Source organism: Neodiprion lecontei, chromosome 3, assembly GCF_021901455.1.
Source record: "Neodiprion lecontei isolate iyNeoLeco1 chromosome 3, iyNeoLeco1.1, whole genome shotgun sequence".
NCBI lineage: Eukaryota > Metazoa > Arthropoda > Insecta > Hymenoptera > Diprionidae > Neodiprion > Neodiprion lecontei.
This window is the reverse complement of record NC_060262.1, coordinates 19,360,361-19,376,791: the sequence shown is the minus strand read 5'-3', so window position 1 is coordinate 19,376,791 and position 16,431 is coordinate 19,360,361. Positions and strand designations below refer to the sequence as shown.

Here is a 16,431-nt window from a genome sequence, read left to right as displayed (position 1 = left end):
TTTTTTATTTCATATATTTCACAGTCATCTGGATCATCCCTATTCGATTACCAAACCGTTGGAACAGACACATATTACACTTCAACATGACAATGTGTCGACATAAAAGACCGTTCACAGCTGCTCTGAAGTTAGCACTCTATGTATCTTGGGTTGTCCTGAACCAACTTTTACTGGCCTGACATCCATTAATTTCATTTGCCTATCTATCAGAACCGCTTGTTTTCCAGTGACATGTCTGATCTAATCCCAATATCTGGCTTTATGTGGCATGCACTGAGTAAAATACTATTACTAAATCATATAAAACAGACTAAAAACTTCATAACCATTGAATTATAGTATAAATGTATAGTGACTAGTTGCATAGTTGTCGTTTTGTATGTGACCGTTGTTTCGTATAATATTCTACAGAAACCTAAATTGTTCTTACTATCAATCCATTCATAGAAATTGTAAGCATTGTCAGTCTTAGTGATAGTCAGAATTGTAATGTGAGCCTGATGGATGCTTTAGAACCAAGGGATTATTCACTTATGAAATCTGCTGAACATCCCACTGAAAACCTGTGACGAAATGTTGCACTGAAAAAAACCGACGCTGAACTGTTTCTATTCATTAATAAAACGTTTTATCATTGGTTTCATTTAAATCCATCAAGCGCATAAAGAAATCACATCATTGGGTGTCTATCATTGGGGTTCGTTTTCACCCCTCTAAACCGTTTATTAGGGGATAAAAAAAAATACGTGTCTTTTAGTTTTCGATGCATCACAAGATATATGAACCAGGTCAAAATCAGCGGGGTCGACCTACCTCGGGTTGCTTTTTAGAATAATATACATTTTAGTATGCAATTCAGCCCTCCAGTATACTTACACACAACGATATTTGGACTGTGATCAACGGCAATTAATGCAACTGAAAAAATTAATGAAATGCATCCATCTATTTCAAAATTGACAATACGATGATCTGTTTGAAGCTAACTGATCAATTAACTCAATCCCATTGTCCTGAATTCTAGAAAATATGAATCTAAGCTGTTATTATAGTGGCAGAAAAAAACCATTCCAATTTGGATACGTTGGTAATATTGAAAAAGCTGTTATCAACCAGTCAATCTAATGCGAAAATGATTGCGTTCGAAAAACAATACAGTTCATTTATTTTATGATAAATGTCAATCTTAAAAACGACATTGTTACACGGTATCACACATGACATGACCGAGTACAATCATTTCAGTAAAAAAATTTCAGTACCTAAGTTGTTCTTGTATTTTTATTGTGATGTGGTCTTGGTAACGGTGGATTTTTTTATAATTCAAATGTTTTTGCCTAGATTTTAAATATTCAACAATTCTAATACGGAAAAGTCTTTCTGTGCATTCAGAGAAAATAGCCTACTGAACAGGATGATCGATCCAAGAGTGAAATCGAACCAATCTTCCAGATTTTTAATTGCTTGAGGCATGAAAATTTAAACTTCTCTTTGCAATTCCAATATCGTCTAGTTTTATGTGTTTAGATATCTCCGTACCTTACCAATATAATATATAACAATTTGATAAATACTCAATGTGCGACTATCTCGTAATAAAATTAACAATTAGAATCATAATTTTCTGGCTGACGAATCTCGTTAACCTGAATTTATTTTTTTAAGAACCGAACATGTTTAGCATGTTATTTACGAATGTGCTCGGTATGAGATATGAAAATTCCAGTTTAAGGATTTGATTATTTGCATTGCTGGAACTGAAAAACCACGTTTCTTCACCGCAGGAAAAATTTTCATTTTTTTCTTAGACAACTTCGCTGCGGTAAGTCATTATCTATTCCAACGGTGCCCTTATATCGTAGGTATGTAAAGCCCAATTGTCTACGATGATGGGCATTGAGTTTCAATAATGCAGCGCAAATCTGTTCAATATTTCATCCACACTTACGTCCGTATCCAGCAGACATTATGCATCCGTTTGCATAGATAATAGGAATAGGAATGTTCGAGCATAGCGAATTTACTCGACAATTCGGATTTCGAAGTTGTAGATGCTTGAAGAATTTGGCTTTGAATATCTGTTAATAGAATGCCAATTATTTAAAGAAGATGTGAAGCAAATTCGGATACTTCAAAAATTCTTTTTCTTTTCCAAAGTTTTCGAAGACATGTTCTTTTTGTATATCTTGATGAAAGATTAATTCGTTTTAATTACTACGCTTTGCCGTGAAAATTCACGTATGTAGCGATCACCAGGCACAAGAAGGGGCAGTTCCCGAAAAAGCGAGAAAAACGGTCTGATTTGCGAAGTGTATGAAGAGCGGTTTGTGATGCATATACACGTGTATATTACAATAAATTGATGCTGAGGTATTATATATCTAAAAAGCGGTACAAATAATAATTTTCACGTTACTTGTCATCACTATACAAAGCAATTCGATTATTGGATGTATCAAGTATGATCAAAATCTTTAACTTTAAAATTCTCTTTTTTTCATAAAATGATTCCTCTATTTTTCTTGGAGTAAGTTGAGTTTTGGGGGCTTTATTATTCATAATTTCAAAAATCGCTTTAGAATATTTTCATTGAAATTAATAACGAAATTCCGGCATGGTACATATAAGTAGCGAACGAACATGTTTCCAATTTGGTGGACTTGAAATTTTGACACAATCTTTAAAATTTGTTTACCGATTCGATGGCGTGGCTAGATTTTTGTATTCGAATCCCAAAAGTTTTTTACAAACATTTTTTTAGCAATTTTTTAGTCGAAAGATGAAATTTTTTTGTTTATAGTCGCATATATTTGGAATGTTTTTTTTTCAAACTTCGGGCTACGAGCCAACACACGAAAAAGTATTTTTAATTCGAAATTTTTTTTCTATCTGCCAGAAGTTGGACAGCGATGTCAGGAGATGCGCCATCGCAAAAACCCTCGAATTCGGAGTAGTTTACTACTTATATGCGCAATGCCGCCATTTTGTTATTAATTTGAATGAAAAAATTCTAAAATTCATTTTCTTAAAAAAAAGCTCCTGTCAATACGTACGATTTTAGACAATCCAAGTTGTACCCCCCCCCCCCCCCCCCCCTTCCCTTTACCCTTAATGTGAGAAAAATGTACGGAGTTATAAAGCCTCCAAAATGGTACACACTATAGAGGCACAACGAATATATAGTCGTGGTCGGGCGGTAGCTGCACGCAAGAAAACACGGACGAGGAGGGACTGTAGCTTTACTGCGAGTTGTGAAAGGATATTTTTGCAATACCTGCTTGGATAGATCGATTTTTGAAGTCTGTAGATCGTACTTAAAGTGCCCTATTTACGCACAGTGCGTTGAAACAATGTTCGCGCATGCGCATCAGTGAGCTTCTCTATTTTTCACACTAAGGCTTTCTTCGGCGCACGCGCACTTTCGAGTAACTCAATTTTACGATGTGTTACTAAACGAAAATTACGTTATCAGCTTCAACGCACTGTCAGTGGCATATTTGGTGCATCGCCAATAAAAATTTTCGTACTTGTAACACAATAACATATTCAAATATACGTTACGAGTGTTATGCAATAGTATATTGGGTTACAAGTGCGGAAAGTGGGTAATTTCCGATTAGTGTGAACGTAACATGAGTCAAGGCGAGTGCTGTAATTACACGAGCGAAATATCGCCCATCCGTACGCGTGACACATGCTATTTTTTGAAACACTTGTATAGGAAAGTTTGATTTGAGGGGAAAAGAAGGTGTTATCGTCAGCGCGTGAAACTGAGGTTGGGTAACTTACGCTCAATGTCACAGTATGTAAGATCGATTTATTCGAAGATGCGCAGTATGGGTCAAAGAAAGCCCTAGTGTGTAAAATATACCATTTCAATTATGCGCGGCGCCGTTTTATCGCATTATTCGGAAATGGGGCACTTTACACACGTTCAACAGGCTTCGAAAGTGAAATTTCCTAAGCAGGTGTTGGAAAATGTAATATTTCGAAGCTGCATCGAGCCTCCGCTGCTGTACCAGAAATGAACAGTTAAGTTAGAAAACGATCATTTCATTTAAATACTTTTGAAACTTTCAACGCTGTTTTATCAACGTAGCACTTTCAAAATCGGTAACGACAACGAATTGACGATTTTTCCAAACATATACCGAATTGATTTCCTTTCAGCTTTCCAGAATGTTTTCACAGTCAAAAAAGAAATCACGTAGTTTTTCAATTATCAACAACAAAAAGGCGATTTTCTACTCGAACATTAAAATTTTCACTTTGAACGCCCGCCATGTCAGCCCAAATAAAAATTTCGAATAACTGAGCGATTGAAGATTCGATAATTTGACGTATTAAAGAAATGCTTTTGATTTTTAGATTTCAGATGAGTTCTATGCTGCTTGGAATCGGGCTCTACCGCAAAACATGTCTTCGAAAATATAGTTCGAGAGGACGCCTGATTTGCCATTATTATTGCATATGTTTCGATAAGAACAAAATACAATTTTCCTGGAATCATGTATTATCAAGTACCTACAACGAGTTTCTCAATAAAGGTCCAATGGCTTTTTAATTATAGTGATATTATCTTAGTGATTTTTAGGAGAAAGAACCTGTCTGTGAGACGAGCAAGTAATCATTATGTAACTTGGCGAACAATTCGTCATCTAGAAAAAAAATCCCAACGAAAATACGAATAACACGAAATTTTTTAGTAACACTGAAGTTAGAAGGACAAGATAAAGATATTGAGAAAGGAAGAAAAGTTCATCATTGAAAATTTTTAAATTCACTCGTTTTCGTGTAACAATGACGTTACGTTGTCCAAATCAATTGTATTTAGTGTTTTAATTAATTTTTCCCGATGTCTTCAAGCGAATCCTTCAAATAATAATACGTTTTGCTTGAGTATTTTACTTGTCTATCATTTTTATTGTAAAATACTTTCCAAGTCTAACCTATATATTACAAAATAGTTTTCGAGTCCAATAATGAATCTGATATTTATAACAATCAATGTGACAATAGAAAGAAGTCTAATATTGAATACCATAGTATACTAGTATACGAGTATACCATAGTGCATGCTTGTAACTAGTATACCATAGAATACCATAGTATATAAATTACTACGAAATCCTGAAATTATAAATCCATCGTTGGCATGAAGTGCAAACACGTCTGCTTATAAGGAATTTTGACTCATTACATCACAGTGAGAGAAATTTTTAGTTCTGTTTACCGGTCACGATCAGTCCTTAACTATTTTCATTTTTTACCACAATCGAAAAATATAGTTCTAGGTACAAAAAGAAAATCAGTTTTCTAGCTGTTACCGGAAAGTCTAGTATCCGTTACTATTCTTTCTCATTACGATCACTGTTACTAGATTTTCTTGTAACTGGTGCGAAAATTCAATGCTCGCGCAACAATAAATTGACGTTGAGCCTTGTTTAACTAAAAAAGTAGAGTAAATCGAACGAACTGATTTTGCGTTGCAATTACCAAAAAAAGGATCGACAACAGCAAAAAATGGTTACGCGTACCTCGTTTATCGTAATTCCAACAATATGAAAACAGTCTTTTTAACGATACATGTCTTACTGAATTTTTCTAGTTACTGTAAGACATGAAAGTTTTCTCAGTGCATATCTGTACGTTTTTGTCTCTGCCAAAGGTTCATATCTTCGGTCTATTTGCAGCTTCGATTTTCTCACTGCATAATTGAGTAAATTAGATTTTCCACGCAAGTAGATAACTCGGAAGGGTATTAAATGGACATAAGTTAATTCCTAGGTAACAAGGCTCAACGATCATTCCACACGCTATCTCTAACGCGAGGTCGTTGCATCTCGCGTATTATACGTATGATGTAATGGTCTCATGAATTTGAAAAACGACGAATTAAATTGTCCTTGTATGCGTTATGATCGAGCTTCTTTCCATGCCAATCGCCAATCAGAAGCGAGATACGATTTCTGTCGGTTTGACAACGTTTCATCTCGCAGTTCCTCGAGAACCTTCAACTGCGACAAATCGAATTCACCATGCAGGTTAGAGGCCAACTTTGACATCTATTACCCCTAATTATCAAACATATTCCATGGTGACGTCTGGATACTTAGCAAGTGCGTGGATTTCAATTAGCTAATATATCGAAAATGGAGGAATATTTAATGAGTAATGCGAAACACCTGTCGAATCATTTTTCGTACAGTACTTTTCTGTAAATTCTTTCACAAAAACAAGAATTTCGAAAACTGAGATACGCCGAAGTTGAGATTGTTCGATTAAAAATCAATATTTTGTCGTTACTTTTATTACAAATTAATCATACGTAATGAGTAATGAAAATACAAGACACGAAATACTCTAAACCGTAGGCAACAGATCAAGTGAACGGGATGAAAAATTTCATGATCTCCAAAATCCTACTGAGATAATTTTTTTTTAATCTGTTGAAATTTGTTAAACATGTGTTTTTTCAATATTGCACTGATTATGTTCATGTCGATCAACAAATTCTCATGTTCAATTGAACATGGAAGAAACGAAATTCTTTCAGTGAATTTGTGAAAAATAATTCTCTAGATAAAATGCCTAACTCAATGCGTGACTCTTTCGTAACCAAGTAAATAAAGATACATCGGTTCTTCTTTTCTTCCTAAGTATTTCTATGCTTGTCCGGCCAGCCGGTGTTCGTTCACTCCGATTTGTGTCTGGACTAACTCAATTGTCACGTCATTCGAATTTTCAAATTTTTCAATTTTTATTCAGGATTTAGAAGTTCTCAGGACACGTTCTGTGTTTTTCTAATCGTATTTAGGAAACTAGAGTTCCCGTTAATCACCCTTACGTTACTCACTACACATACATAATTTTTGTTTTCTAAGTCACTCTATGTCATTTAATTTTATTTGTATTGAATAAATCTTTAATAATCCACGAATATGTGAAAAATTTATCTTTGTCCCAACAGAAAGTCGTACACTTGAATTCAACTTATATTTAACAAAGCTTTAATAATATTTCAGAATGGAAAAAAACTATTAATTTTTATTAAATTTTTTTTGCGGGGTTCGTTGTGCCCCGCGTTTCCTTACATTATTCTCTTATCAACGGTAATATTCTACTTGGCGTCTGAGTATTTTATTTCTTTCTATCCCATCTGACCACGTTTAAGTGCGAATTTGTAAGTATGCACGCACGGCTCTTGAATCCCTATAAGGTTCGGTACGTCGTTACAATACGTAACGGAAAGTTTAGTACGTGTTACTATTATAATTTTAGTTACGGCCACTTGTACAACATTTTCTTATTACTGTTGTGATAATTTATCAATGGTGCGATAATAAGCTGATGTTAAGGTCTCATGCAACTGAAAAAATGTAGTTAAGCTAAATAAGCAGATTTAGTGCTGCGAAAACTAGAAAATTTAGTATTGACAACTGTAATTCAAGTAGATAGTATCTAATTGTACCACATCTTCTTGCGATTCCAACAATATTTAAACCCGTATTGTGACGTTACTTATTTTATTAGAATTATTTAGTAACTATAATGTATGAAATTTATCTCGCTTTACTTTCAAGATATTTTTTCCAACAGGAGGATGAATTCACAGAAACAACCGATTGGCTAACTAATACTGAGCGCATTTTGACCATAGTTGGCACTTGGCCCAAGAATAAAACTAACCTACGGTTTATCCTGAGCCTCGTGTACATGACAATTTTCGTAGTTATGCAGTGGGCAGACTTTGTAAGTCACATCGACGACCTTCAGGAACTCGCGGATATTTTATGTGAGACCGTTGTGGGTACGATGGTTGTTATAAAATTATTGGTTTTTCACAAGAATCGAGTATTAAGTAAGATGATCGATGCAGTGAATCAAGACTGTGAAAATAACAAGCTTCACTTCAGTCCAAGCGAAAAAAGGAAATACGCATTGTGTAATTCGAAGGGAAAAACGTTTGTCAAAATTTTTACATTTTTCGTCGGCGCCACGTGTGTCTTCTACTACTTGAAACCTCTTCCGATAACCGTACTTGCAGGTAAGATTATCTCATTCTGCCAGTAGTTAAATAGGCCTGATTTTAAAAGATTTTATTGTCTGGTATGTACTAGATTTTAAGACTCACAATCAGTATCTAAAAATAACATTGGCAAAAATATGAGTATCGTTAGAAACAAACTAGTAAACAACTGAAATCAGTGTTAAGGAGGTTTGTTGGCCAGAAATTGATATTTTTGATTAATTTTGTTGAAAAATAGTCGTACATTCAGTATCTATCAAATTCTTATGTTCGTGAGGTATGAAACTCTTTTAAAATATTAAAATTGAAAATATGGTAATTCCAAACGATATGCTTGATTTTAATTTCTTCAGAATTTGTTGAAAATTCAGTAGATTTGTGAAATTTTACCCTGCAATGGCTTAATTTATTTAATATACTCGTACTATTTTCTGTCAGTTTACTTGTAACACGCTTTTAGTTTTATCAGATTGCCACCTGTAAATATGTAAATTTCCATGTATCGGTATTGATTACAACTAATCCGTGGCATTATTGAACTGACTGTCCAAACAAAAATCTGTTGTAGTTGATTTTTGGGAAACAGTTTTCTGAATAAAATAAGCCATTACATTTCACAGCTTGGGAACATAATAATTTCACATGTACTCAATTCCTACGAGTATCTTGTAATAAAATTATAAAAAATAAAAATTTTGGGGTAAATAAATATCCTTAAGTATAATGTCGTTGTGTTACTAGTGCGGAAAGTGGGTAATTTCCGATGAGTGTGAAGTTCGCACGAATATGAGTGCGAAGTTTTCCCTTCTTTACGAAACTTTTTGAGCATTTACAAGTAAATTAAATTCTTTACGAAAAGTGCTGTGTCACATCTATTGTCTATGCCCATCGTAGCATTCAATCCCGTTATACCAATGAGATGTTGCGATCGGCCATATTATCTTGTACCGCGATGAGAAGCGTGCTAAGCATCCCTGGCCAAAATATTATCACATATACATATATTATTAGAGCTTTCAATCAAGCCCTATATCGATACGACAGATGCACGGATAGCCGAAATATACCACGTGTAAGATTTCCAACTTGCCGAAATCGTCAATTCGAATCAGAATTTTCGTTCTTCTTATTTCTTGATACTGGATACATAACATGGCGCTTGCACTGTATACATATACCGGGGAAATCTGTTGAAACTTGAAAATCAACTGCGCATGCGTAAGTTTTATCGGCTGTTCGTGCAGGCTGGCCATCCCGAGTTTCAGCTGTCAAACTGTTTCTGGCGGCGCGCGGCGATACAGTTGATACGAATTTTCTAGGTTAGAATCTTAAATAATTGAGGTAGTGACTCGGAAAGGTTTGGGAAGCATTTGTTATTGGGTCGGAAAGTTGATTCTTCGAAGAACGGTAGGAATTTAATGCCCATGCTCTTTGAAAATGCAAACGTACACATTTTGTGTAGGTTGGCCCCCTGCAGCACAGACAAAAATATCGCTGCGGGAAGATTTCGCCGACCAATGAGATTGAATTATTTGGCGCATGCGTAGTTGATTTATATGACACGAATAACCGGGTGGAAAGAATATCAAAGTCAATGTTGAAAAGTTCACAAATGTAAGAAACAAATCGGTGAACATCACTCACATCGATTTTTTTATCTGTAATAATGTTGCGGCGTAAAAATTGGACCGAGGTATGGCTTGACTTTCTTGAACAATAATGCCTTCACTTTTAGGTTTATGATAACATAGTTGTTGAAATAGTCGGGATAATGAATACGGAAGCATTTGAGTGTACTCTAATTGTAAAACGAAAGTGTGAAAAATTTATGAGATATATTTTACACAAAAGAAGAGTTGCCTATCAAATAATCATCAAAAAATTATTCTACTAACGCGTATGACTAACTGGTAATTATTTTGAGCTTGACGTGAGAAAATTTGTGTGACGCAGAACAGCATGCTTTGTGGGATACATTTTAATTCCATCCGTCGCAAAGTAATATGCAATGCGACGGTGATAAGAGGTAAGATTAGAGAGTACAAAAATATGTACTATTATTAGTTCTCACACGAACGACTCGAACAAAGACTATGCTGACACATGTAAAAGAAAAAAAGCTAAAGAGCCTTCTGCAGTAGCATTGTTGTTTTCCATGCATTTCAAAAAGTAGTCTTATCACATCGACTTAACCTCGATGCCTAATGGTGAATATATTTAGAGCACGGGGATAAAAATATTTTAATTCTTAAACGTGTGTGTGGAAAATTTGACAGCTTGCTAGCACTGTAGATTTAATAATGTATTTAACCTCATTGATATTAGTTTAGGAAAGCATGTTGCTTGCACAGAATATGACCACTCTGATGTGATATTGATGATAACATAATCAAATATGCGTATTATGCGGTGAATAGATTTCATTGCCTGACTGTCGTTCGGCATGGTTGTGAAATAATGTGTGAGTTAGTTAGAATGTGTTCTCATCCTTTATCAAAACAAGATTTAAATCAGACTAACCTTACATTTATCTAACTACAAATGATAATTAAGTATGAATAAAAAACAAAATAACTCATACATTGATGAAAAATCGGAAAAAACACAGATTAGTGGTACTTGGCGGGCCTTTTTAGAAAAATACCACGAGGAATAAATCAAATTCTATCATTACCGTTTTATGTATGCATCATGCCTTGAAATAGGCGCGCAGAGTACCACTAATTTAATTTTTTTTCCAGTCTTCACCAACAACTACCGGAAAATGTTTGTACGATTCCTCAATTGCTGTATCAACAATTAAGGTGCCTGCATCATCAAGAGCTTGTTTAGACGTACCATATTGAAAGTAGTGAATTTGTACGAAAACAAAGCGATTAGTCTACCTTCATTATGGTTGGTAGACGAACAATTTTCTTTACCCACAGTGACGATCACAGTTTAATGATTAGAATGTCAGTTAATGAAAATTTTGTGAATCTGCGAAGCTGATTCAAAGTTTTTGTGCATGTACCGATATTTTCGTATGCGTCGAATAGTATAACAGCGCTTGAACCATAGTTCTTCTGTTTCGTCGAAAAGTGCTGAAGGATGAGAGGCTGTTTTATATTGAAAGCAGTTACCTAGTTTTTTGATACTTTGTTTTGCGACAGTAAGTCGTTAAAATAATAAGAGCGCATGTATTAGTACGATAGCATAATTGATCCTGACAGTACCGTTGATCTATAAAAGTGGTAGTACTCTATCCAAAAGTTTCAGTTTGACTTCGTTGACTTTCTTAGCAATCATTGTATACAATTCATGTTCTTCCGATCCCCTCTGCGTTATGACAATTTATTTGATCACCGCCAAATACTTTTGTAGCAATGCGAGTATTTTGTCAATCGAAACAGAAGCGTAAATTACAATGTGCATGAACTTGGCACCACCATTTTGGAATTTTCGAAAAACAACGGTTGTGCCATATTGTGCTAGGCTTGTGCTACATTGTGTCGTAAGCATAGTATCGGTAGCTTTAAAAAATGATCGAGAGTTCGAAAAAATCGTTTTACGCCGGTTTGTGCTATCACGTCAATACTTATTTCAAAGATTTATGGATGCGATGAATGGTTATTTCACGTTTGTCATAAGGCCATTTATTATCAATGTACTTGACGCAAAACTCAGCCAAGACTTTTGATAAAATGATTCTATATTTTTGTACACTCATCACATTATTATAAAGATTGGAAGAGTCGGGTGCAGTTCCGAAAAGCTTGTACCGCGATTAATCATAAATTCGCATACTCATGTACTTTGACTGGCTGATCGCGAATATGATGTTGAAAATACGCGAAAATTTGATTTTCGAGATCAAAATTCACAAGAACTGATTTTTGAAAAGGTCTTTAAAACCACAACTGAAACCACACATACCATAGCTTACGAAAATCAATTTTACTGAATGTATCTTCGCTCGAACTTTCGTACATGAGCATTGGTACGTATCCAATCGAACCAAGTTCTCTAGCAGTTGGCATTGTTCTTCTTATCATTGGTTTATGTGCTACAATTGCACTCGCTGAAGTTACAATTTCAATACCTCCCATACCATGAAACGTATTAAGGCTGCTATGGTATTGTGGCAGTCTTCTAGCTGTGGATGAAATAATGACGATGCTTCGTGTAGCTTCGTAGCTGTGGATATTTTGTACGACGCAGAGAAGCCTAGATTCCAATAGAATATCCAAAATTCACTTTGATCCGAATTTGCAATGTAATACTACAGCGATTCCAAGATGCAGAGGGGACAAAAAGTTTTCGACCGCATAGCAGATCCGATGGAATATGAGATAGACGTGCATTTTCTAAGCGGCGGTTCCGTCTTTTCTTTTTCGAATTTCACAATTAGTTCTTCCAGAAACGACATCAATGACTTTAGAATTGAGCTATCATCTCGATCCATAATCTTGGCACTCACTGGATAACACTTTGTATCGTAAATCTGTTCCCCAACATCTATAGTTTATACCACCTTCAAGCGTTCATCCGCATCTTCACTAAACTTAGTCACACATAGTCTTTCCAAATTCCTTTCAATTCAATCATTGTAAATCGACCATTCATGTTACTCTCAATGTAAGAAGATATTTAATTCACTGTTGAGGTAATATCAGGATATAGCAGACAGCCGCTACTTTGCCGAACGTAGCGCTGAGTACATAGGTCATGTCGTATTTATACTTAACTACTCAGATTTCAACCCTTTTTTCTACTACATACCATTCATTTATCTTACTCTCGCGGGTAACGGCCTCTCTTCAAATGAATCGAGTAACTGAACAAAATTATTTTATTTTATTTAAATGATACACAGACAAGGAAAATTAAAAGCTAACCGGTACAATGAAAATAAATTGAGTTTCGTGTATTGTCAACAGCTACGAAAAAAAATTGTCATTATTCAGCGTTATATTTCCTGAAAGGTTACTGGAAAAATCCTATTTTTAGGTTGGAATGCTCGCAAAAGTCAGACGAACCCTGGAAATAGTACTTTATGCAACACGTGACAAAAACCAGGGAATGATGATGAGTCTGCTCGCGAGCACGAGTCGGAGGCGAGACGAAGGCTAGCTGGCGGCAAGTGTGGAGCTTGCGGGCGAATCACCATTCCGCGGTTTCGTCGTTAATGGCATAGAATATATTTTATAATGAATAAGTCAAAAATGAGTTTTGATACCCGTAACACACGCCTGAAATGGCTTGCGACGTCAGCTGTGTGTCGAACCTAGCCTCACTCGGTTTGCTTAGAGTGCGCATGCGTGGCGGTGCACAGTGTTTTCTAGTGCGCGTACACAGTGGCGCACAAAACACTCCGTACGAGAAAATGCGCGTGCGTAGCGGTGCAGAGTGCTTTATGCGATTCAGACTACGCAACAGCGCTGCAAACGGCCCTTTTAGACACGCGTTGCGGGCATCGAAAACTCGATCGATGAGTGATAAAAAATAGGATGTGTCGTACCTGCGGATGGGCGATATCTGACTCGTGTGATCACAGCGCTCGACCTGGCTTACGCGGCAAACTTCACACCCATCGGCAACCGTCCACTTGACGCACTAATGCCACAATATACTATTCCGAGAAACCAACTTTTTTTTTTTTAATATGCACAATCAGAAAGAGCGAATGACTTTGTTTCAGCAAATCGAAATGGCTCGACATCTCTGGTTTTACCGTTTCGGACAAGTTTGTCTTTTGAAAGAACAGACGCCTACGTGTATGCCGTTTTGTACGTTTGTCAAATGGGGGCATTGCTTCAGATATTTCTTGGGTATGTGGGCACCCATGCATTACTCATTACTCTGATGATGCATATATGTGGCGAATTGTCGGTTTTATCCGAGAGAATAGTTAATATGAAGAAGCAAATGGAGAAAGGTCATCGATGCGAAATTCAAAAGATAACAACGCGACATTTACGTTTGATATGGTGAGTGGATCTTATCGAATCATTCGTTACGTAAAGAATACGGATAGTATTGATTGTACATTTGATCGTGAAATGATATTTTCAGGATGGCGAAGGAAATAGACACCGCATTCACCGTCGTCTTGTTGTCTCAAGTTATATCCTCTGAAATAATGATATGTGTCGCTGGATTTAACATGATTGTGGTAAGCTGGACGTGCACAATATTTTTCACTTCAATCGACCAGTGATTTTATTAAAGATACCGCACATGACGGTGAAATTTCATATTTTCTGTAACAGTATTCCGCAAACAGTGAAAAGACCGCTTTTATAACGTTTGCTTTGTATGAGGTTGCGGCATTGGTGGATTTGTATGTTTATTGCTTCATCGGCGAATGTCTGATATTGGAGGTAGGACTATTCGAGCTTGGATGAAAGGAGTCCAAATTGAATAGATGTCGCTAGTACGAAATTTGTTTCTAGAGCACACGGATCTCCGACGCAGTTTATGATTGTGCTTGGTACGAGATGCCGCCATCCCAGGCGAAAGATTTGATCTTAGTCATGGCCAGATCTCAAAAGCCACTTCACCTCACTGCCGGGAAGATTTTTGTTTTTTCCTTAGAAATCTTTTCTGAAGTAAGAATGTTATACATCAATCATACGCATGCATGTAACATATGATGAATAACATAAACTGTTCATTACAGTTCGTGAAGACATCAATGGCATATTTATCAGTCCTCAGAGCTATGACTTGAGTGAGTTTTTCCAATGAGTTTAAGGATAATTTGGTACAGTGAAAATTATCGAAAAAATTTATTAATATTTAAAGTTGTTTTCCACAGGTGATGAACAGCATGAACTCGTCTATCCACGAGGTGAGAGTCGAACTCTCATGGCGAATCAGCGATACTGTCCTTGGGGCCTTCAATAGTCTTACAGAAATCATTAGAAGATAATATAGACCTCGCGATTTCAGAGGTAGCTGATAGCTTTAGCCAAGTTACACTTTAGCTCTTGCCAATAGATTTGACTAAAAATTAACGGAATTATTATAAAGTGGATGCATGTCGTCTTTTCAGGGCGTTATTCTACTGTCTATTCCAGATAGAAAATGGACATGAGAAAGTTAGATCAGAAATTGTGGCACGTGTAATACGTTATAGGCAAAAATTTTGAAAGTTACGTCACTGGTGATGAATCACTAGCGTATCAATTGAATAACTTGAGTATTATGCACGTTATATAAGAAAAAATCTGGTGCAAACGCGGAAGGTTAATGCGCCGCCCTGAAGCTGGCGAAGCTCCCAGTCCGTTCATATAATGGTTTTGACAGAAATCTAACAGTGGAATCTAATCTAACTATAGAATGATGCGAAGTCATCTTGTGAAATACACAAATAGTGTACATAAAGTTGCTGTTTAGGCGACTGACCGATGATGTGGCATTTATTCGATGATATTATTAATAAATAAATAAGTATTCTTAGGGACATCGGGGTAAAATGGGACTTTCTTGAAGTGATCGAAGCCCGGAGTAAATTAGAACACTTTTTTTTATGAGGCTCGAAAATTCGGCGAACATTTTCAAAATATTAAATTAGATAACAAACAAATGATCTGAGTCAGTACGTACATACTCATAATGAACACCATTGCGTAACAGCCGTTCAAATGCCCTGCGAATGATCGTATTATAAAAATGTATACATATAGATGTAAAATCACGTTCATTAGATATTCATTCGTTTTACACTTGTCCGTTATGAACGTGACTTGTTCTAGAAACGATATTCAAAGATAGATCGAGGGCGGATAATCCGGCACCTTACGGCGCAGGTCCTGATCTGAACAATAACGATAAACATAGTTTGATTGGGCGCCAGACGCAGTAATGTCAAATTTTAGATAATTAAAGAAATTAACCTACCTTATTGTTCATGACATGTTGTTTTATATCGTAATAAATGGTTAACTACTGCACATTGGGTTCAATAATAAATTACTTTCAACCGAGGTTCAAGTGTCTTTTTACCCTGATTGGATTGATAACCACTGTTCGCTTGAAGCGCGAATAGACCCTACGAATTGATTCGAAAAAAGGTGTCAATTATAATTTTAATTTGTAATTGAAACGAAAAAAAGTATCAATTACATTTTTAATTTGTAATTGGATCGAAAAAGAGTGTCCATTACTTTTTTAATTTGTAATTCAATTGAAAAAAGTGTCAGTTAGTTTATTAATTTGTGATTGAATCGAAAAAAAATGTCAGTTACGTAAAAGAGTGAACATTAAAAAAAAAGTGGCAATTAAAATTGTAATTTGTAATTGATTTTTTATTCAATTACAAAATACAATTACAACTTGTAATTAGTTTTTTTCACGACAAAATATAGTTGTAATTTGCAATTTGTAATTTGTAATTAATTAATTACAAATTTGCC

The 16,431-nt window shown here is 35.7% G+C and overlaps 1 protein-coding gene across 4 annotated transcripts; it reads left to right on the top strand.

Annotated features, from left to right (window-relative positions):
• Positions 1–6,013: 6,013 nt before the first annotated feature.
• LOC124293759 (odorant receptor 13a-like) lies at positions 6,014–16,086 on the top strand. Of its 4 annotated transcripts, XM_046736055.1 has the most exons (9): positions 6,020–6,047; positions 7,603–7,798; positions 7,883–8,050; positions 13,713–14,001; positions 14,087–14,186; positions 14,284–14,394; positions 14,467–14,622; positions 14,694–14,744; positions 14,832–16,086. In XM_046736055.1, the coding sequence occupies exons 1-8, from the start codon at positions 6,042–6,044 to the stop codon at positions 14,742–14,744; spliced, it is 1,077 nt and encodes a 358-aa protein (XP_046592011.1). In that variant the 5' UTR covers positions 6,020–6,041; the 3' UTR covers positions 14,832–16,086. The 4 variants fall into 4 exon arrangements, with proteins under 4 accessions (XP_046592013.1, XP_046592011.1, XP_046592010.1 ...); XM_046736057.1 differs by having other exon boundaries at positions 6,014–6,122; positions 7,603–8,050; XM_046736054.1 differs by having other exon boundaries at positions 7,603–8,050.
• The last annotated feature ends 345 nt before the right edge of the window (positions 16,087–16,431 follow it).

Coding starts and splice junctions, on each gene's coding strand:
- LOC124293759 (XM_046736054.1), top strand. Junction 8,051..13,712: donor TCCGATAACCGTACTTGCAG/GTAAGATTATCT, acceptor ACTTTGTTTCAG/CAAATCGAAATGGCTCGACA. Junction 14,002..14,086: donor CGACATTTACGTTTGATATG/GTGAGTGGATCT, acceptor TGATATTTTCAG/GATGGCGAAGGAAATAGACA.